The following is a 24107-nucleotide window of genomic DNA, read 5'->3' on the forward strand; positions in this document are numbered from 1 at the left end:
TTCCTTGGAGTCCTCAGTAACTTTAAAGAGTATAAACTATAAAGAGTATAAAGGGGACTCCAACAAAAACTTGGAGAAATGCTGACCTAGCCCTTGGGTTCTTAACAATATACTAAACATACCACTAGTGGAAATGAGAATAGTCCAGGTAGGACTAAGTTTTTTTTTTTTTTTAATAATAATTCTAAGAATTGTTTACCTGTGAGTATGACATGTCATTCACAAGTTATGCATCGGTTATCTTTTGGACAGTATTGCTTCTAATTCCCTAGTGTCTTTAATATGCTGTTTCCTGAGGACTTCATCTGCCAGGAATTTTTTGGTGCTATATCAAGTCTATGACCCATTTCCTAATGTAGTATTGCCTTTGAAACCTACGGCAGAAGTATCTGGGGATTCAGGGCAGAAAGAAAGGCAACTTGCCGTACTACACATGGCTGTGTGCTTCTGTTTGTTGGCTTAAAAGAATTATAATAAAAGGTGATTTTGAGGGGGCCGGCCTGATGGCGTGGTGGTTAAGTTCACGCGCTCTGCTTCTGCGGCCCAGGGTTTACAGGTTCGGATCCCGGGCGCAGACTGACGCACCACTCATCGAGCCGTGCTGTGGCGGCATCCCACATACAAAATGGAGGAAGATGGGCACAGATGTTAGCTCAGGGCCAATCTTCCTCAGCAAAAAGAGGGCCAGTCTTCCTCACCAAAAAAAAAAAAAATAGTGATTTTTGGTCATCTTCACTGCCACCGCCCCTCCCCCAAAAAGATGATTTGTGACAATACAGAATGTTAAGAACCATTGCTTTAATCAACAGCTAACCTGTATTAATGCTTATTTCGTATTCTGCAATAGACTAGAATTTAGCTACAGGTTAGTTAGTAGCATAATAACATGTTAAAGGGGTGTATAGTACTGATTTGTCTGGTTCCCAGTGAACTACAAATATATATTTCCAAATACTTTAAGAAAATCATTTGTATATTTGTTTATTGAGGTGCAATGATAGAACCAATTTTTTTTGATCGAGAGAGCTGCTTGGAAGCAGTCAATCTAAAAAACCTAAATTTGATTCATTTGTGGCTGGCAGCAGTCAAAAGGGGGCAAAAAATGTCATAAAACTGAAATTTGAAGAAAGAGAGGCTAGTCTGGCTTAAAAATTTAGATAATTTTTTTTACTGGTTAAAAAAATACCACTTAGGACTGCTTGGTCTGATGAGCTTTGGTATCCCTCTTTGAAATACATTGAAAAACTGAGCCTTTGAAAGCTACTGTGGACAGAATGAATATTTAGAAGTCCACTTGAATTGGTTGCACATTTTCTAATGGAGGAAATGTTCGTTAGAGAATTATGTTGGAATTCTTCACATTTAGATCTTGTTCATTTTAGATACAAGTGAATTCAGAAATGCTGACTCCATTGTGTTATCATGATGTTGGGCAGTATTGAATGTGAGCTTAGTTTTAGAAGAGCTACTTTGGCCTTCAATTGCCCTTATTACTTGTGTCACTCATTGTGAATACTCTCTTTTCTAATATTAAAAGTGGAATACTGGTTAAAAGAGATGCTAGAACAGCTTTCCTCACTGCCTTGTATTTTATGTTTGAATCCCAAGGTGCTGTAAGTATGCTATCATTATGCTTAGAATATTTCATATATTGTAAAATGTTTTAGAATTTATTTTACATTTTGGCACATTAACATTTAAATGTGGGGGGGAAAGGTCCAGAAGCATAGAACTTACTACATAATTTGCACTTTATAAATATTTATTCAATGAAGTTGTCTGTGTCTGCAAATAATTGATTAGACCAAAACCATGATATCATTAGCTTTTTGAAAGAAATGAAAGGGATTGGCCACCAGCAGGATACTAGATCAAATTTCTATATATTATGAATAATACCTAGAAAGTATTTTTTGCCAATAGTGCTGAGGATAGACACCTATTATTTATATTAACATTTTAATTGAATGATATTTACTAACAGTAGTAAGAGTTGCCACAGCCTATTTTATTACCTTTGTTCCTAAGATAGGTGGGTGCCAAAACCTGTATTCATTGTTGAACATTTGAAATTGGAGTCTATATTTCTTCTTCTGCTTGTTCTCTATTCCTAATCTATCCCTTCTCCCAAAATACTTTAGATAGCAGAGTGAAAATGTGAAAAACTTGAGCCATGTCATGTTATTAATGATTTTTAAGTAGGAAGTTCAAGGATTCCTTATAGAATTGAGTGACTGCTACATTTGTGGTATCAAGGTAAGTGTTGTTTAAGTTATACTGGACCCAGGAACTTGTGTATGAACAATTAGGGTCCAGATTAGCTATTCTTGACCATTAAATTGTCAAATATAAAATGGGGCTAATACACTAGAATTGTAAAATTGACAGCTTTTCCTGCTATTAAACTCTGAAAATTTATTTATCAGATACGACATATTAAAATATATGAATAAATCCTTGATTTATCTTTATAAGTCAGATAGTCAGGCATTTAACTAATATGAATTTGCCTGACAGTCCAGGAAAGAAAAGGGTGTAAATGGCCTCACAGGCACCTGTGACACACAGTGCAAATTTTGAGAGATTCAGATCCTGAAATGACAGCTGTTCTGTGATCGGGGTTTAGGCCATAGAGGTTTGTTGTCCAGTTAATGGTCAGTTTTCCTCATCAGACACTTTTAGCATATTAAAGATTTTTCTTTTCTTTTTTTGGGGGGGACGGGTGCTATGTTTTTTGGAAAAACAGGATGAAATTAAAAGTTAATTTGGAAATTCCATAAAGATTGAAAAAGAAATGTAGTCGTATTCCTTTGCCAGACTTGATTTTAGAAACAGTACAGCCCTACCTTCGCCAGGCAAAAAGCAGCAATCCAATGTTCTGATTCCTACTTCAGTGTTATTTTTGCTACATTATGCTTCTTCCCTTGCTCAAACTGTAGTCTGTTTCTGGTTACCAATTTTTAAATAAAGAACACTACCAAGTTCAGAAATATCAAAACAAGTACAATTTGTTATTTTACAAATTATTGGACATTGAAGGAAAATGTTTTCTTTTTTATATAGGAAGATATTCTACTAACCCAGTATCAGTTCGGAATGTGATTTGGAAATTATTTTTTTCTACTACTGCCCATGATAGTGGATATGCACAATTCATTTCACTGTCTTAGTTCATATTCTTCCTAGTGGTGAATGGCTAATATATAGGAGATATTTGCAAGTGCCTACCGGGCAGGGATATATTTTATTCTTTTCTGTAGCCCCAAGGCCTAGCACAGTGTCTGGAATGTGTATAGATACTCAAAAATACTTAATGAATGAAAAGTAGAGGTATTGTCTTTTGTATAAGTGGTCCACAAGAAGGTTAATTGAACGACAGCCTTGATCTTATTAGCACTATATTTTAATCAGCTGAGCTGTGCAACCCATATCTGGCTTCTTAAGCCTGGTGCTTTCCAAAGGAGATAGTTGTTATAATGAAATTTTGGATAGAAAAGTGGAAAGTCTGACAACTTGTATAAGAGTCTATATATTAGTATATCAACATAGGTTTTAAAGATCAACTGTAAGAATGTTTTGAGGAAATAGTAATAATTTTAAAGGTTGTGATAAAACTGTTTCCATTTAATATGTTGCTGTACTACTGTAAGAGAATAAACTGATAAGCAAAATTCTACAGCATGAAAAACACAGATCCAATGATACAGGTTAGTTATCTGTTGATTGAACTTATTTTCTTGAGGGTTTGAACTCCTGTCTTCAAAGAAGATCAATTCTGTAAGCACTGAAGAAGTGTTTTGAGTTTCTCTAGGAAGGGAATAGCAGTACCTCATCCTTCCAAATAGGCAAAAGATTATATTTTAATCATCTCTTTGAAAAAATGTCATTCTTCCCATTTTCTAAATCTTGTTTACGATGAAAAAAACTTCTGGCCTTTGTGTGTGTATTTTCAATGTGCCTTCCACTTTCTATTCCTCAACATACCAGAAATCAGAAATCAGAGAGATTAAGCATTCAGAATAAGTTCTGAATATGATCACATCTGTGTTGCTTATAACAAATGGCTAACTTTGCATACAGAATATGTTTTGTGGTGCTTTAAAAAGATCACTTACAAAGTCACTAATTTTAATTTGAGAGGTTTAGAATCAGCTGAAGCATAATAACAGCCCCTTGAGTCTCCAATATGTTAAGGACAGAGAAAGCTTAAGAGAGAAAAAGGGTCAGCAAGGCCTGCTTTAGCAACACACACACACCAATCAGAAAAGGTTTTTTTTTCTGTTCTACAAAAAGAAGTCTGTTCTTCTTTGGAGTTTCAGGGCACATATCTTATTTTGTGGTTTTTCAACAGGGTAGCAAGTAGAAAAACAAATTTAACTTGGGATTATACATGAACTTTGGTTTTTCAAAGTAGGTGTGAATAAGTGAAAAGAATAAGCAAAGTGACTTAGAAGTTTTGAATTGTATACTACTTGTATTTAAATTTTGACTCTATAATGTCCAGTGGTGTGCTGGAGTCAGCTGACTCTGCCAGTTGGACCCATATTTTCCCAACTCCACATTCATATAGCCGTGGGAGTAGTATTTACACCATGGAAATTGGCCCACACTACAAATCAAGGCTTCCTCCTCCTCCCCCAACCCCCACCCGAGAGCCAGTTGTTAAACATTTACCACTATGCCCCAGAATGTACCTATTTAATTTTCATTTTTACAGTCAAATAATGGCTTTAGGTTTCACTGAAGAAAGAGGACTGATGTAGAATGGTGGTGAAGAACAGAAGCACTGGAGCCAAACTGCCTGGGTTCAGAGACCATTTCTGCACTTATTAGCTTGTGTTATTCTAGGCAAGTTAGTCAGTCTTATCTTTAATGGGATAATAGCAATGCCTACCTTATAGGGTTGATGTAAGGATTAAATATGTTAATGCATGTAAAGCACTTAGAACAGGGTCTAGTTTATAGATAAATCTTATCTGGCAACCTCAATTATCCAGAGCATAGTTAGGATTCAGGAAAAAGAAAAATGTCACTGAGAAACCAATATAAATATTGGAGAGTAGTTGCACTGAAGCCCTCAGGCTTTCTTTGGAAGCCTGCTTTACTCTTTCTTTAGACCCCAGCTTGATTGACTTTTCAGAGTTGACAGTAGATTAGAAGGATAAAATTAGAAAGAAGGGAGAGGTGCTGCTAGAAGCAACAGTGAGAACTTCCCTCCCCCAAAGACAATTACTCAATGTGAGAACTCAAAAATGAGTCAGACTGGATGATCTCTAAGGTCCAGTCTGGCTGCAAAACTCTATGACTTTGGTGAAAAATCATAACAGTCTGGGAACAAATAACCTTACCACTATATTAAATAATGGCTTACAAAAATGATCCAATGTCAATAATAAATCATAATCAGTATATCCTAGTTAGGAAAATAGGGCAGTATAGATTACCTTTTAAAATGTCCGTTCAAAATTGTTAAAATTAAATATTTGTGTAAAACTTTTCATTACTTAGAAATTTTACTTGTATGGAACACCTAATTCCCTGACAATACCAGATAAAGGAAAGCATTACTGTAGTTAATTAAAAGACAGTCTCTGCCCTTAAAGTGTTCTTAATTTAGAAAGGGAGTATGGCATGCCAATTGAAATGCAAAGCAAAATGAAGTGCTAGATAGAGGTTAAAAACCAAGTGACAGGGGAACAAAGAGGGAAAATTTACATTCTCATTTGGAATTTGGGAAAATAACATAGGAGGCTACATTGGAGCTGGGATTTGAGTAATACATAGACAGAGAAGGAGCAGGGAGTGTCAGAGCAGATGTAGGACATTTTAGGCTGAGGGAACAGAATGAACAAAAGGAGAGTTATGAAAAGTGAATGACAGTAGCCAATCCCATGTGCCTGGATCTGAGTGTTCATGAGATGGGGGTGTAGTGGAGATATACCAAACTGGAAAGGTCAGTTGGGACCAGATCAGATAAGGTTTTAAATGCTAGGCCAAGGAGTCAGGCTTTAGTGAGTAATAAGGAGCCACTCAAGACTTTTGAGCAGGGAAGAGGCCTGATCCGACCAACTGATAGCAAAAGTCAAGAAGGAAGGTTAACTCTGATGAACCTTTAAGGGAAGGGGGATAATTTGATATAGAGTGACCAGTTAGGAGGTTACTGAAGTAGTTCAGGCAAGGAAATTATGAGGGCCTATATTATACACACAGCAGAAATGGAAAGAAGGATCTGATAATGGGAGACGCCAAGGAAATAGCATCTACACGACTGACTAGGTTAGCAGTGAGTATTCAAATATGATTCTGAGGTTACTAAACCAGGTGACCAGAGGCTTGTGACGCCATTAACTGTGATTGGGAACAGTGCGGGGGGAGCAGTGGGGGAGAGCAGTTTTTAAATAGTTGCAAGAGTGTGGGAAGGAGGAGATATATAATAATGCTTAGAAATAGGTCTTTTATATGATTAGAAAGCTAATTCAATAGATAGTTGGAGTATATGTAGCATGTATGAATATGAATTGGGGTGATTGAAGCATAGCATTGTTCCTTATGTGTAGACAATGTACATTTCTTGACTATCCTTGTCTTTTAATCTCCATCTGACCACAATGGCCAGTATGTTCCTGAGCATCCACCCCTGCCACCCACCTCATATCTTCTAAAAGAATGAAAACTTGTTTCTATTAGTCAAAAAGTTTAGAAGGACACATCTGTGATTTAAAAAGAAATCTTTAAAATTATAATATACTTCGAAACCTGATTTTTAGAATTATCTATGGTGTAAAAGATTATACAGGTTACAATATCAGAAATGAATGCTAGGTTATATAATTATTCAAAACTTTATAACCAGAAGTTTTCCCGACAGATGGCTTGTAGAGAAAAGACAACTAATGACAAAAGATAATTGAAATAATGTCTGTGCTTTTAGTGCAAAAGCTAGAAAATTAAAGCCCCCAAATAAACAGAAAAATGAGCCACTCTCTTGCAAAATAGCCATTTCTCTAGACCCATAAGGGATATTTGGGTCATATACTGATAGAGGAAAAAGATACAACAGAAGGCATTTCAGACTCCTTTACTTCCCATTGCTTTTGAGATTTTCCCCATGTGAACTAGAAGAGAGTAAGTTGTCAGTGTCTACCAAACTGAGTGATGACAAATGAGTCAGTCAAGTTATAAAAAGGTTTAAGTAAATGGCTATCATATGTAAAAGTAGTGTCTTTTGGAACTTTAAGGATCTGTAATAATACCCTATGAATATACTTTTTGAATTAGTAACTTCAAGTAAAGAGATGATCTTGATATTTTGAAGACTTCAGCCACTGGGGACCATAAATTTAAGGGATTACTTGGGTAATAATTCTGCTATGTACATTGCCGTTTAAAGTTTGTACTCTTAATTTGATCATTGAAATTGTGAATACTATTTTCATATTGTACTTTTGTATTTAAATTCTAGTATAAAGGGCCTTTTAGAGTCATGTGTGTGTTTGGTTGTGTTTATTCCCGATTGGAGTTTGATCATTAACAAAGATTGGTACCTTAACCTAATATCAGTGGGAGGTTTCTCTTGTTTGTAATCTCTTAACAGTCAAAGAACTCTGTTCTTTTGCTTAAGATTATTGGTCTCAAGTCATATAAACTAGAAGGAATACATACCTTGATAACCATTGGAATAGCATGAGTAATCTGACAATCTCACAACATTGGGAAAGATGATGGTTGTTCTTTATTTTTTCGCAACGTTTATATAGTCGGGGGTAGAGAGGGAGGTATTACAGAGATTAGGCTTTTAGACTAAGACTTAAACTATTAGACTAGGTAATAAGCTTAGTCTAATTTCAGGCTTGACTTTAGTTGGTGGTGAATAGAAACATACACTTCTATTGATTTTACATGTTCTATTCATTACTAACCTGATTAGGTCTGTGCAAAATCTTAGAGCACCTTGGACGAATTTTATATTGCTTTGAGGATAGGAAAATGGCACATGGATATATATATAGATTGTACATTTGGGCTTGTAAACATTATTTGTCTCAAATTACTAATCCTGGTATGTAAATTCTTTTACATTTTAGTAGTGAGCTCATGAATAGTCTATCACCTTATAAACTGAGAAATATATAGTTAAATATTTCTGTCTTGCCCAAATCTCAGATTCCTTAGGATGTAAGCCCAATTCTCTACCACCCAGGGGACTATTTGTCTTTAAGAAAGACTTATGTAAGAGGCAAATTGAACCCCAAACTCAATACTGTTGAATTATAGGTGGTTAACCTGAGGAGAGGAGAGGTATTTGTTATACATATTTCATAGCTTCTTTACTAAACTATGAGTTCCTTAAGATCAATAAGTCTCGGCATGTTTATATCCCTTATAACTTATATATGCATAGTAAGTGCCCAACAAATGTTAATTGAATGAATGAGTATTCTTCCTTTGTCTCATTGAGAATCATTTAAAATCACTTTAGCAATTGGATTTTTATACTAAGAATGCTTTACCAAACTAAAACTGAATTCCTTTCTATTTTACAGGTGCAGGAGACATTGTTGCCATCATGATCGGCAATCTGAAAGGCACAAAAATTCTACAATCTATTCAAAGAGGCATACAAGTAACAATGGTCATTGAAGTAGGGAAAAAACATGGCCCTTGGGTGAATCACTATTCAATTTTCTTCGTTTCTGTGTCCTTTTTTATTATCACGGCAGCAACTGTGGGCTATTTTATCTTTTATTCTGCTCGAAGATTACGGAATGCAAGAGCTCAAAGCAGAAAGCAGGTTTGTAATGGTCCTTTCTTCCAATTTAAAAATATTTTACGGTTTTAATTGTAGTTTCAGTGTCATACATTTTAATATACTTCACTTGCTAGACAATGATCCATGCATAGGTTTTATAAAACCTGGTAGGTTTTTTTTTTTGTTTGTTTGTTTATTTATTTTCCCCCCAAAGCCCCAGTAGATAGTTGTATGTCATAGTTTCACATACTTCTAGTTGCTGTATGTGAGACGCGGCCTCAGCATGGCCGGAGAAGCGGTGCGTCGGTGCGTGTGGCCGCCAGCAGTGGAGTGTGCGCACTTAACCACTAAGCCACGGGGCCAGCCCAAAACCTGGTAGTTTTTAAAAGTATGTCAGCTTCCATCCTCTCAAATCTTTTATTTCTAGAATTTGTCTATGGCCTTAATCCTGCCTGATTAAGTCTTCTAACACCTCATTAAAGAGCACAACCAGCATTTAATCATACAAGAGTATAAACACATATGTTCTCTTAAATATTTTTCTAAATTACAAAAGCATTTTATACTCAATATAGAAAATTTAAAAATTAGAAAGTACAAGGGAAAAAACCTTCACTCAATACCCCATATACAAAAAACTGTAGTCGCCACCCAAAGATAACCACTATTATTTTACATGTATGTATGTGACTGTGCATGTGTGTATTGGCATGTGGGGGCAGGGCTAGGAAGAGAGACCAGGCTGATTATCATGAGAAGACAGGTTTAAAGATCAAATTGTGCATGATATGGTGCTAAGCTCCAAACAGAGTCACATATTCATAATTTCTACCATATTTTAACAACTGATGTATAAACAGGTACAAAATATGGAAATAATAGAGCAAAAATACCAAAGCATCATTGAACAGGGAAGTACCTATGGTTGTGTGGGATTGACCCTACCACCTTTAAACTGCCCCTCATCCCCCTGTGACCCCCCCTCCATGGTCACTCCCATGCATACATCTTCAGTTCCCTTGGCCCTTCTCTTTGTTATACTTGCTGTTAAAATCCAACCCTGGTTAAATCCTACTTCACACCTACTCTATGCCTGCACTCTGCATAGCTAAAGTAGCTGAAAAATATTGACGTCTATACAGACTGATCTCACTTTAAATTTATGACCACAAACTCAGTGAGCCCTTAATGCTGCCGAACAATCATACTATGTTTTCTTAGCCATTTCCTCTCCTGCTTTCCTAGGTGACTAATCATACATGTTCCTTTCTCCTTAAACCTCCAACACCTCCTCCAACTTGACTCTTAACTTGTATTTTGGATCTTATTTCACCAAGAAAATTGAAGTAATCAAAAGAGTACTTCCATAAGCTCTCACCACATCTACCCACCCATCTGCATCTGTATCTATATCCTATATCCTCTGCCTTGTCTTCTGTTACTGTGGACACACAAACATGCTATTATTGCTTCCATTTTCAAAAGAACTTCTCTTGACCCCAGGCCATAAACCTTGGAGTTATTCTTTATTCCTCTCTTTCTCTCTCACTTCCCATATAACCTCCATCAGCAAATCCTGTTGGTTCTGCCTTCATTATATACCCAGAGTCCAATTCCTCTCACCACTTCCATCGCTTCCACCCTGGTCCAAGCCTCCATCATTTCTGACCTCCTCCCCTAGTATTCTTAATACAACAACAGGATGGTGTGCCACTTCTCCAGAACGTTCAGTAGGAATTTAATGCTTTCAGCTGATCATATAGTAGGGTCAAGAATACATTTTTATATGTACTAAGTTCCTCCAAAGGCAGTGAAATTCTGGCCATTTCATGCACTCTTTCTCCAATAAGCAAAGATGAACCCATTTTATTTGGGAGTGGAGCAGCAGCAAAGATTTCTATATAGCAGGACAGTTAGTTGAATTTAGGAACAGACGAGAAATCAAAATCCTATTATAAAAACTTCATAAATATTAGACACCAGTATGTGATAATGAGTGATAATTATCTCAATGTTTAAAGTTAATTGACTTCTGTCCTTCTCCTCAGAGAAGCAGCTTATCACATTGGTGGCAGGTTCAGCCTGTTCCTAGCTGTGGTCAAAAGGATGTTTAAAATTCTCGTGCCAGGTCATTCAATAGTTTCACACTGTGTTAATATTTGACATTTGTATATTGTGCTGTTTTTATCTCTGAGGTTGGAAAGAAATTGGTATCCACTATGACTAACTACTCAAAGGTTATAGTTACAATGTTTGGTTTTCATATGTTTATAGTGAAATATGTATTTCTGTATTCTAAGTGCTATAATAAATCTCTTAACATGGCATTAAACCCCGTCGGCAAGTAATAGAGTTTATAAAGAACTGCCTGGTGTTGCACAAGCTCTATTAGATATTTAACTCTGGTCTCATTGTTCATTTAAGTAATTTTGGATAGTTTATAATATATTTTATGAAAATTAACTTCTGTGCAAATGGTCAAGAACAGCATTAAAACTTCTCACCTTTTAGAGACGGCTTTTGAGAGGGCTTCTTTCACTACTTAATGGGCTATATCTGTTTCTCGTTTGGTGACTAAAGGATTGAATATATGACTGATAATCCCTTTTGCTTATAAATATTTGAGACTACTGGAATGCCTTTTACATGTTATTTAATTTTCCTGACTTCCTATTTATTTTTAAAGGGCAGAGCTTGATACATATGATGGTTATAACTATCACTGAATGTTTGACTGCCTTATCCTCATTTTACTGGTGGAAATGATAATGAAACTGAGTTATGGAAACTTACTTTCATTAGAATATGAGGAATTTATTAGACTATTCAGGAATTTCTTCCCCCTGAACCATTATGACATATAGTATTAGTGTCAGGCAAACTGATGACTGTGTAACCATAAATTTTGATGACCAAAATGCCCAAATATAATGGGCAGCACATAGTGGCCATATGCCTGACATGTCATAGTATTATGTGTAAGAACACATATCATCCCTGTTTTTGTGGATAGAAAGTTTTTAAACAAGATGAACAGTATCAATGGGTTGTGAATGAAAATAACATATTAGGCATTATATAGTGGATTTGCATCCCCACCAGGAACAAGCCTAACCTGAGACAAGGAAGATTATGGAAAACCTTATGACATGCTAAGATTAAACTGAATTTGGGAGTGACCACTATACACTGGACTCTGGCATGAGACCGTCAGCATTTTGGGGTACAGTGCATGTATCCTAACTGTACTCGAGCAATAATACTCAATGGCAACAGGGCATGTGTTGGATTAAACATTGCCCGGTGAAACAAAAGAGATCTCTAGGTGAAATAGGAGCTGGCCTAGGTGTAATGGAATAAGCTGAATTTACTTTTAATGAAGAGTGACTCTCAGAAGAAAATAATTTACTCACTGAAATGGACAGATTGGAAAGATTCTTCTTCCAAGAGGAGGGAAAAGAATGAGAATCCACTTGGAAAGATGATAAAGCTTTGATAATATGGTCACACATACCCAATACATAATGCTAGAGAATGCTAGCACTTAAGACTGGGAAAGAGCATATACTCTGACACAACAGGGTCTGTTAACTATTTTACTTCAAATGGAGGCCCAAGTAGCCATGGGGTAATGGCCTTCCATTTTTAGCTATGGAAGCTCAGGGAGAGCATTTTTGAGATACGTGCAGATCCCCAAATTTATGGAAATTTTCTAGTTGAAATTGTAACTTACATTGATAATCTCTGACTGATCTTGACCAAAGTATGGGCCAAAATAAGACTAGCTGGTAGGAATAGGAATAATACTGAGTGATACCCATGTATTCCCCAGGGGAGGGAGATGGCCTTGCTGTACAACAGTCAATGGGAACCTATAACTATATAGTAATGTGAGTTGAGACAAATGATTGGCTTTGTCCTCAGCTAACATGGAACCTAGAAATTACAGTATCATCACCCCTGGTGGTAACACTTGTCCATAATAATATCTGGTATGTGGGCAAAGAACAATTCTTCTAGGAAGGTTTATTAAACACTCTTTGGTACTTCCTGATTGATTTTGTAACAAAACCAAACTGAATCATAACCATATTGTGATATGGTGTAACACTGATATTGTTGGTAAGATTCAACTACCTTATATATATGAATCATTTGATAATCAAATGTATTGGGAAATTAAAGTAAAACCTCCCCAGGATGTGATACCAATGAAGAGTGATTGGCCTGAGGTAGAATTAGACTTAATTCATTCCTATATTTAAATAGCTCTGTACAGTTTATCACAAAGTTCAAGTGGCCATAGATGAAGGGCGTAAACAGATGATTAAATTAATACATCAAGGGCCGGCCCTGTGGCTTAGCGGTTAAGTGCGCGCGCTCCGCTGCTGGAGGCCCAGGTTCGGATCCCAGGCGCACACCGACGCACCGCTTCTCCGGCCATGCTGAGGCCTCGTCCCACATACAGCAACTAGAAGGATGTGCAGCTATGACATACAACTATCTACTGGGGCTTTGGGGGGAAAATAAATAAATAAAATCTTTAAAAAAAAATAATTAATTAATACATCAATATAAATGTATTTGAAATGATCTTATAGACTGGAAGAATTGATTCTTTGAGCCTATTTTCACCCTTCATTGGCTTCTACAATTATTAGATATACTTATGTTGTTCTTACTGTACCTTATGTATAAATGCTGTACTGTTAGAAGCCTAAATAACTATGATATTTTGTTATTAAAAAGACCTTGACCAAGAGCGAGAGGATGGATTGTGAGGAAAGAGATAACACAGTACATCTAGTTGCTTACTCCTTGCAAGTCTCCAAGGGAACCATGATTGGCCCTTGGCCAACCCTTGGAACGTGGCCTTCAAAGTGTTCTTTATGTTGGTGGTTGATGACTTTGTTACATACACCTGGATCAATGGACCATGTTGTATAAGCTTGTCATGGTTGCTTGGTGCAACAATCAAGATTGATGATATGCACCTGGTTTACTGTTGGGGTCCTGAGTTTTGGGCAACATGGCCAGTTGCTAGCAGGATTACCTAGTTACCAGCCCCTCCACCTGAGCCTCAGACTCTGAGACTCAAAGTTGCTCCCTAGGAAGAGATATGCCACACATGTCCTTGTAGTTCACTGCCAAAGAGATAGCACTCCTGTGTGGTCTCAGATGAGGAAAAACTAAGCTACATTAATATCTTAAAATTTTTCCCTGAACTTAAAGCATGACTAAAAATATCTGAAATATTTCTGGTTACATTAGGTTTTCTCTACTAGTACTTGAAATTAACTGGAAGATTTATCAGGTGTCTGCATATGCTATTAATATATGCACATTTGTGGTTTGTGTGTTTGTATGTATGTTTCTGATCCTGCCTAAATTTGAGAATTAAGTAGAGCCTTATACAAAACTATTATTTTGGCTCTTATATAAGAAGAGTAAATTAAACAAATTCTTGTCTGAGTAGGACCTAGTTTTATAGTCTTTCTCTGACTTTCTCACTGAACAAAAAGAAGCTCTTATAATGGGTCTCAGGACTTTTATATATTCACTTACTCTAATTTTATATTTATATCACTAATTCTAAAGGTTTTGATTGTCTTTCTTTGAAAAATGCTATAATCTGAGCCGTAACCTACCTACCAGCTTGAATTCCCTCTTTCCTCACTGCTCTTCCTTACAGTGCACTTCCTCACACTGTTCACAGTGATCACCTTCATGCAAGTGGTCTGCACTCCTATTTATTCCCAACTGTGTAGTTCCATACTATGGGAAGCTGTTTTATAGCCTGCACCTCCTCTTTCCTTTAGAAATACTTTCATTAAAATATTATGCATAAGTTTTTGTTGGAGAAAAAAATAGATTTCTTTCAGTTCTCATATATCAAAACAGCTACATGACTCTGACATTGATTTTGGTCACAGATATATCTGAGGAAAAGAATCCTCTTACCATAATTCTTGATTTTAATATCCTGTTTTATAAATTCTGAGCCAAATTTTTGTGAAAATTTTTATTTTAAGAAAGTGGTGACTTGAGTGCAGGAAAATCTAGTTTGCTGATATCCACCCTCCTTTCTTGCTTTTGCACACCCTTCCCCCATCGAGTAATTGGGTTTGACTACATGCCTAGTGTCATTCATGTGGATTTCAGTTAAGCTAAAAGCTGAACACCTTGGGACCCAAAACCAGGCTGACAAATCACCAGACCATTTATTTTACTTAATTGGATATAAATACACAAATGAATTAGGTGGAATATCTTTGAATTCACTATAATTTAAAAATGGAACATTGTAATATAGGATAAGAATTGGCCTGACTTTTCATTTTCAGCTCAAATAAAGTCTCACTCAGAACCAAAAAAAAAACTATATAGCTGAGATTCTTCAGTGACTAGAACGATCACAGCTTTTGAACAGAGTAATGACATTAAGCTTCTGTTAAGAAAATTGGCCAACGACCAAGCTTCCTTGAATCGCTCTTCAACTCTACTGCCAAATATTCTTAGACTAGCTATCTCTTAGGATTGGGAGGCAGAGGGGAGAGTCTGTTGGTATAAAACACTTATTTAAAAGAGTTCCCCAAATCACAGTAAGTAACCAATTTAGGACGGATTTGAAGATTGGAGAATAGCTGACTTTGAGGGGTTTTTTCTTATTTCTTTATCTTCTTCGCAAGGAATGTGAAGCCTTTTAAAGGCTTCTTTGCTATTACACAATGGAGGCAGTGTACGATAGTGGAGAGAGCATGGACTTTAAAGCCAGATAGAACCTGAGCTTGAATTGAATTACAGCTCTGCAGCTAGCCAGCTGCCTGGACTTTAGTCAATCTTCTGAACCTTCTCTTTTATATAAAATTTAGATATTAAAATACCTATACCATAAGGTTGTTAATGATTCAACAAGATGATACACGTAAAAAGCTTAGGATTGAATCTGACACATGGTAGGAGCCCAATACATGTTCTCTAAACCTTTCCTTTCCCAAATTTAGTGGAATAGAGGCTTTTAATGAGTAAAACTGTGACTTGGATGAGAAAGTCATGAAAATCTGTTTTTATTTTCTAAATTCAGGAGCTATTCTTTGAGCAACTACTAGGTACTATGGGAAATTTTTAAAAATGGTTAAGACCCAGTCTTCTAGCTACTTACAATCTAGTAGGCAAGAAAGACACATGAATAATATAATTACAGAATATGATGAGGTAGAAACAATGTGCTATTCAAATTTATAAGGTAAGAGAAAATTCTGAAATGGTGAAGAGGCATTGAAAAAGTGTCCAATGTAATTTGTGTAACAAAGTAGATATATTCTTGAAGTTCTGTTTTTTAAGGAATAAAATATAAATTACAGTTTGCACTGGGGCATATTGTCTTTAAATGTTGAGGCATATTTGGGCACCCAGAAGTTTGTCTTAAATAATATTATCTAAACATATGTATTTAATATAAACTACTTGGTCTTAATGTTGTTCTCATATTTCAGTTTTCAGAGGAATGAATGCATCTTGGAAACTCTTGCTATCAGTGTGACAGTGAAATATTTTGAGTACTAATTGTAGTTTTGCGAGTGACCTTCATTCAAGCTCTAAAAATACAGTTTGTGCTTCTTACCAAAATCATGTGTCTTACACTCATATTTAAAGAAAATGGCTTTTCTTTTCCTTATAAAAGCTCAGTAGAAGTTATTGGAAATATCCAAATTTACTTTTAAACAAGTGTTTTTATTCCAGAGCTACTTCGTTAAACATTGGTTGGTGCTACGCTGCAGATCCTTTAGAGTTCCTTCATAATCAAGTCCCTTGCTTAGGATCTTCTAGCATCTTGGATTTTGCCCCATATTTTTTTATTCCCCCTCACTTTTTTTTAGCATTGTTTTTAATGTAAGGTCTACTATTCTTATTGGTATAGACTTGAACATTACATTTAAAGCTTGCCTTCAATCCCACCCCTCAAATTATATTTGCGTTAGTCTTGGATATAATTAAAGAAAGTTACATATTTTGCATTCATTCCTAATAAATTGATAAGCACTAGCACTGGAGACTCGGGTATTTATATTGTGTTGAATTGAATATTTTGAAATGAGAAATTAGACTATATAGACAATCAAGTAAATACACTAGAGATGTATCACTTCCTTGTGAGTACATTTCCTCAGTTGTGTCATAGTGCTTATTTCTTAAACCTAAGTCAGAAGTGCTTTAAAGACAAAGTATAAAATGATTGTCAAAGGCTTATCATCAACTACATTTTTTTCTTTTCCCATTTTCTCTTGTTGGCTCTATTTTTTGTCATTTGCATTTTTCTCATCTTGGTGTCTAAATAGCTCATGATCTATGTGAAAAGAAAGTAGTGACGTTCGGAAGTCTAGGCCAGGGCCAGGACCCTGTGGGCATGCTGGTTGTTCACTGTAAGGACTGGCCACAATTTGACAGACAATAGAATCCAGGAGTTAGAAAAACTTCAAAAGGTAGCTAAGTTATGGATGGATGTATTGTAAGGAATCTTGGAATATGAAGAGCCGAGTTCCAGTACCAGTTCTATCATTTAGAGGCTGCATGCCCTTTTGGATGAGCTATTCTACTTTTCCAAGCCTCCACTTGCTCATCTTTAAAATGGGGATATTATCTCCTTCAGGGGGTTGTTGCAAGGATTAAATGAGTTAATAGATATCAAAAATAATTTTTAAATTATAAAATAACTGTATGGATATAAGGAAGTAGTAGTACTAGTGGCTACCTTGGTATCAGGGGAAGGAACACAACTCTGGGCTTCAGTGAAACTGACACTAACCAACTCTGAAAGCAAAGAAATAGTTTGGCTGGTAATCTCCTTGGCATTAAGCCAAATACCTTTCACAAAATGATGTTTTATATAGGAAACAGGTTTGAGCATTAAGGAATTTCCTCACATACCTATCTATACTCGTGGATTATTCCCTTCCAAAATATATTTGTTACAGATATGTATAAACATGTTACAAGAAGCCATTATGCTTATTGATGAATAGTACTTTATATTTTCATTTAATAAACATTTTATTGAGTGTGTCTGCTATATGCCAGACATTATTCTGGATACTTTACTTACATTATCTCTAATTTTCACATAACCTAGGTGTCAAGTGGGGGGTCTCCCTGTTGGGGATGGAGGGAAGATACCTATAGAGGGATGAGGAGGCTGTTTACATTCTCACAATGACCTCTGGTTCTGAGTGCCTCCTTTTTGCTGAATTTCTATTAATTTTGTTCATATTACAGTTCAAATTGGAAGATTGCTTATCATCTTGTCATGTTACACATGCTCTCTCTATATTCCACACAGCATCCACCCAGGTGTGAAACCTAGCCTCTTTGATTTACACATGTATTATATTCACTTGAGGCATTTGTGTATATGGTAGATTTTACTGAAAGGGAAGGAAGGATTTATTTGCAGCATCACAAATAACCAAATTAACATCTTAACACCTGGGATTTTTTTCCTCTGGCCAGTTCACCCCGCTTAGAGGGACAGTCTCTCACTGATTACTCTCTTTCTCATCTTTTGCTCACATCTTTGATTACTCCCTGTACCCCAACTTCACTTCTGATTCAATTATGTAAAATATTTTAGTCCTTATTCCCGAAATGAGCCTTGGGCTTGCCTATGCATATCCAGACTCATCTAGGTATAAGCTCAGTGGAAAAAAAAAAAAAAGGCTTACCACTTTCAGTCTCAGAATCTACCCTCCTTATAAGGCAGTAATGGTTATAAATAGCATTTTTTTTCTAATACCAAATAACACTGTAAGCGTTGGTATTATCCTCATTTTATAGATGAGTAAAAAGCTCAAAGAATTAAATGACTTGTCCAGGATTAAAGTCAGATTTTGAATCTAGGTCCCTTTGAATCCAAATCCTGTGTACTTTCTACCAAACAAGACATGATTCAAAAAAGAAATTAGACAAGATGCACTTTAAGGTCCTCTGAACTTGAAAATAAGAAATTGCTTTGAAAAATCATAGCACCTGAATCCATTTGGAATAGGAAGATGTAGCTTTACCATTGTAGTCCAAAGATGCTGTTTAAGAACGTAGAGAAACATAATAAGTGAAAACTTTCAGTGATTTGAAAAATCCTGCCTGATATCAGATAAATGGGACATTTATTATGGTTAATTAGATTTTATCTTTTAAAAGTCATTTATGCATTGATTTTACCTAATAAATATGTATCAATCCTTTCCACCTTTATCATTGTATTTCTTTTAAAATAGTTTTTCTAATACCTGCTGTTTTTTATTACAGAGACAATTAAAGGCAGATGCTAAAAAAGCTATTGGAAGGCTTCAGCTACGCACACTGAAACAAGGAGACAAGGTGCATTTATGACTTTTAAATTCTATTTGTTTTAAAGCAATGCTTAGCAAGCCATTTTTAAAGCTAAATGTTCTTCCAAAGTATGCTTTTCATTGGAATTTATGAATCTTATTGCCTTTTTTATCTATTTGATACTGGAGGTAGGCTGAATAATGGCCCCCAAAGATGTCTAGGTCCTAATCCCTGGAACCTGTGAATGTTACCTTATATGGCAAAAAAGACTGTGCAGGTCTAAGTTAACGATCTTGAGATGGGGAGATTATCCTGGATTATCCAGGTGGGTCCTAAATATAATCACAGTGTCATTATAAGAGGAAGGAAGTGGGAGATTTGACTGTAGTATAGTAGGAGATGTAACAAGGCAAGCAAGAGGTTGGAGTGATGCGAGAAAGGGGCCATAAGCCAAGGAATGCAGACAGCCTCTAGAAGCTGGAAAAGATAGGGAAAAGGATTCTTCCCCGAAGCCTTCAGAAGGAGCACAGCACTGCCAACACCTTGATTTTTAGACTTTTGATTTTCAGAACAATAAGAGAATAAATCTGTGTTATTTTAAGCCACTAAATTATGGTGATTTGTTACAGCAATAACAGGAAACTAATACAATGCTTCAGTACAACTTTACCTGAACATCCATTTTCAGATTTAGAACAGTTGAAAGCTACCATTGATGTGTGAAACATGTATCAAAAATAGCTATAGAACTTATTGAAATAAAAAATACCATTTATAATAGCACCAAAACCCTTAAATACTTAGGCATAAATCTTACAAAATATGTGCAAGATCTATATGCTGAAAACTGTAAAACACCAAAAAAAGAAAGAAATCAAAGAATACCTAAATAAATGGAGAGATACATCATGTTCATGGGTCAGAAGACTCACTTGTCAAGATGTCAGTTCCCCCCAATCTATAATCTATAGATTCAATGCAGTTTCAATTAAAATCCTAGTGGTATCTTTTGTAGAAATTGACAAGTTTGTTCTAAGTTTATGTGGAAAAGCAAAAGAACTAAAATAACCAAGATAATTTTGATAAAGAAGAACAAATTTGGATTACTCACATTACCTCATTTGAAGAATTATTTTCAAGCTACAGTAGTCAAGATATTGTCGTACTGGAGAAAGGATAGACCTTTAGATCAATGGAACAGAAGAAAGAGTCCAGAAATAGACTCACACATATATGATCAATTGATTTTCAACAAAGGTGCAAAGGCAATTCAATGAAGAAAGGATAGCCAATTGTTGGCTCTCTATATGCAATGATTGGATATCTGTAGGCAAAAAACTGAACCTAAATCCATACTTCATATACTTCTGTAAAAATTAATTCATAATGGATCATAGACCTAAATATAAAGCCTGGAACTATGAAATTTTTAGAAGAAAACTTTGGAGAAAAATATCTTCATGACTTGGGTTAGGCAGATTACTTAGATATGACAGTAAAAACAAGTCCATTAAAGAAAAAAATGAGAAATTTTGTTTTATCAAAATTAAGAATTTTTTCTCTTTGAAAGACACTGTTAAGAGAATGAAAATACAGGGCCAGCCCTGTGGCCTGGTGGTTAAATTCAGTGCATTCTGCTTCAGCAGCCCAGGTTTGGTTCCTGGGCACAGACCTACACCACTCATTGGCAGCCATGCTGTGGTGGCGACCCATATACAATGTAGAGGAAGGTTGGCACAGATGTTAGCTCAAGGCAAATCTTCCTCAAGCAAAAAGAGAAAGATTGGCAACAGATGTTAGGGCGAATCTTCCTCAGTAAAAATAAAAAGAGAGAGAATGAAAATACAAGCCACAGACTGGGAGAAAATATTTGCAAATCACATATCTGATAAAAAAAATGGATTCAGAATACATAAAAAAACTTTCAAAACTCAACTGTAAGAAAACAACCTAGGTAAAAATGGGCAAAAGAGACATTTTAGCAAAGAATAAATATGGATAGCAGAAAAGTACATAAAAAGATGCTCAACATCATTAGTCATTAGGGAAATGCAAATTAAAACTACAACGAGATACCACAGTACATTCATTAGAATGGCTAAAACCAATACAACTGACAATAACAAGAGCTGGCCAAGATGTGGAAATAACTAGAACTCTTATGCATTTGCTGATGAGAATGCAATGTACAGATAGTTTGAAAAACAGTTTGGCAGTTCTTTATGAAGTCAAATATACACTTTCCAAATAACCCAAGAATCTCACTACTAGATATTTACCCTTGAGGAAAAAAATATGTTTACATAAAAACATGTACACAATTGTTCCTAGCAGCTTTATTCATAATTGCCAAAAACAGAAAGAACCCAAATGTCCTTCATCTGGTGAATGGATAAACAACTGTGGTACATCCATATTCTGGAATACTTTTTAGCAATAAAAAGGAGAGGGCTCTGCTGATAGATCCAACAACATAGATGAATCTCAAATGCATTATGTTAAGTGAAAAAAAACAGACTCAAAGGCTAGATAATGCACAAGTCCATTTATATGACATTCTGGAAGAGCCAAAACTATAGGAACTGAAAACAGATCAGTGGTTGCCAGAGGGTGGGAGTGAGAGAAGGGGTTAACTACAAAGGGGTACAGAGGAATTTGTTGGGGTAATAGAATTATTCTATATCTTGATTGTGGTGAGGATTAAGGGAGTGCATGTTTGTCCAGCCTTGCAAAACTCTATACTAACAAGAGTGAATTTTGCTGCATGTGAATTATACCTTAATTTTTTTTAATGGGAAAACATGGCTATAAAACTTGTACAAATGGCATTTGTGAATTCTAAAGCCAGGAAAAACAGTTTAAATCAGTGCTACATGTTTCTCTTTGTACTGTTCCTCTTTTGGTTGACTTTATTCTTTTACCCTTTTTAAGTCTAAGTAATTATATTTCATTTTCAAATTTCAGTTATACAATACAGTATTATCAACTATAGTCACCATGTTTTACGTTAGATCCTCAGACCTTATTCATCTTATAACTGAAAGTTTGTACTGTTTACCAAACTCGCCCTATTTCCCCCACCCCCCAGCCCCTGGCAACCCCTTTTCTACTCTTTGTTTCTGTAAGTTTGACCTTTCTTTTTAGATTCCAATTAAGTCTAAATAATTTTAAATCACTTATTGAAACATAGTCATTTAGTGATATGATGTTCCTCCTTCTGTAGGAATTTATGCAATTTAAATACATGTATATTCTGATCTTGCTCTGTATTTTAATGTATTTTTTCTTATCCATCAGAGTAACAATAACTATTTGCTCATAGGAAATTGGCCCTGATGGAGATAGTTGTGCTGTGTGTATTGAACTATATAAACCAAATGATTTGGTGCGCATCTTAACTTGCAAGTAAGTTTGATTTTCTTTTATGTCATCAGTAAGAATAGCTGATTTACAAAAATAATTGTAATGGGGGGAACTATTTTGAATGTTTCCAAATTGATATAAAGAGAGTGTCTATTTTTAACTTATTTTCATTTAAATATAGGTGAATCCTTTATTTTTTAATATCATTGAAATTGGTATAAGGCTAAGTTTCCATAATCTAGTACAATTTGGAAAGTAGTTCCATATGAAACTAAGAACTTAGCACCACAATTTTATATATATATATTTAATTTAATTATTTAATTTAAATTCAATTATTTAATTTAATTTAAAATCATTCTAACAATCCTATTGAGGAAAAAAATAAAATAAAATCAACTTATGAGCACCTATTTGGAAGTCTTCATTCTTTAGTTTTTTATTATCCCTCTCCTGAAAGTTGTTCTTAACACTCTTTTAGCTATTAAATAGTGGTGTTCTTGGAACGTATCATATTGCCTAAAGTTTCAGCATTATGTTGTGCTCAGTACTATATTGTACTATATTATTGAGAATGACTAACTGTACCATTTTATAGTTAGAGATGGCAAGATAATTAGGTTCTGAAATACTGAACAAAGTCTTAGGTCAGGTAGCATCTTAAGCCATTTTTCAAGTAATTAGTATTGAAAATAATTTTTTAAGCTAGGGTAATGAGGCTTTTATATTTACAAGTATAGTATTATGAAATTTCCAAATTTTTTTTCTGTGGCTCCTTCTTAGTATTTATGCTGTAATAGTGTGTTTAAAAGAAAAAAAAGTTATCCATTAAAAGACGAAATACAATTACAGGGTAACCTGTTAGTATATTAGGCGCGTGCTATTTTACAACTGACAACTAAATTATGTGTTTTTTTCTACATTAGCCATATTTTCCATAAGACATGTGTTGACCCATGGCTGTTAGAACACAGGACTTGCCCCATGTGCAAGTGTGACATACTCAAAGCTTTGGGAATTGAGGTAAATAAACATTGCTAAACTATTTATATGAAGGAACTTAAGCAGTGTGTTATTTATGTACCTGGACCTTCAGGAAAATAACATACTTATTATTTAGCTATGTAATGTACTAGACTTACAGTTTATACTGAAAATGGGACCTATTTACATCATAGTGACAGTGAGGTGCCATGTTGGACCACCTCCATTTTCCTTCTTCCTCTCTTTCCTCAAATGTACTTATTGTTTGGTTGGAATGTGAAGTGATGGCCATATAAACTACCAACTGGCTTCTGATACCCCTTCCTGTTTTTTACTCTCTTCCTATTGCATACTGACCAAACTTCTAATTAAATGAGCATGTATAGTTTGAGAAAGTACAATAAATATTAAGTTATGTTTGGTAAATGTAAAAATCTACCTAGTTCACAGTATGCACAACAGAAAGTTGAGCTCAACAAAATCTTCGTGACTTGAGGAGATACATGGGTGACAGTGATTCTCAGTTTCCCTAGGGGACAGCATTCATTTTTTTTTGAGTGCCTACCTTGTACCAGGCATTATATTACGAAGTGCTGGAATCACCCAGATAAACATGTCAGATGTTAAGGCAATCTTCCTGTAACATCTTTTACCCCATTGGTGGACCCAGTTACTGCAACTGCTC

At 35.4% G+C, this 24107-nt stretch overlaps 1 protein-coding gene across 2 annotated transcripts in view; it reads left to right on the forward strand.

The window, feature by feature from the left end:
• Positions 1-24107, forward strand: part of RNF128 (ring finger protein 128) — an 80262-nt gene that overhangs the window by 46991 nt on the left and 9164 nt on the right. For both annotated transcript variants that reach the window (XM_058536450.1, XM_058536449.1), the window contains exons 2-5: positions 8544-8791; positions 19052-19123; positions 22398-22480; positions 23365-23461. In XM_058536450.1, coding sequence (XP_058392433.1) covers positions 8544-8791; positions 19052-19123; positions 22398-22480; positions 23365-23461 — 500 coding nt within the window. The remainder of the gene's footprint in view (positions 1-8543; positions 8792-19051; positions 19124-22397; positions 22481-23364; positions 23462-24107) is intronic.

Source organism: Diceros bicornis, chromosome X (assembly GCF_020826845.1).
Source record: "Diceros bicornis minor isolate mBicDic1 chromosome X, mDicBic1.mat.cur, whole genome shotgun sequence".
NCBI lineage: Eukaryota > Metazoa > Chordata > Mammalia > Perissodactyla > Rhinocerotidae > Diceros > Diceros bicornis.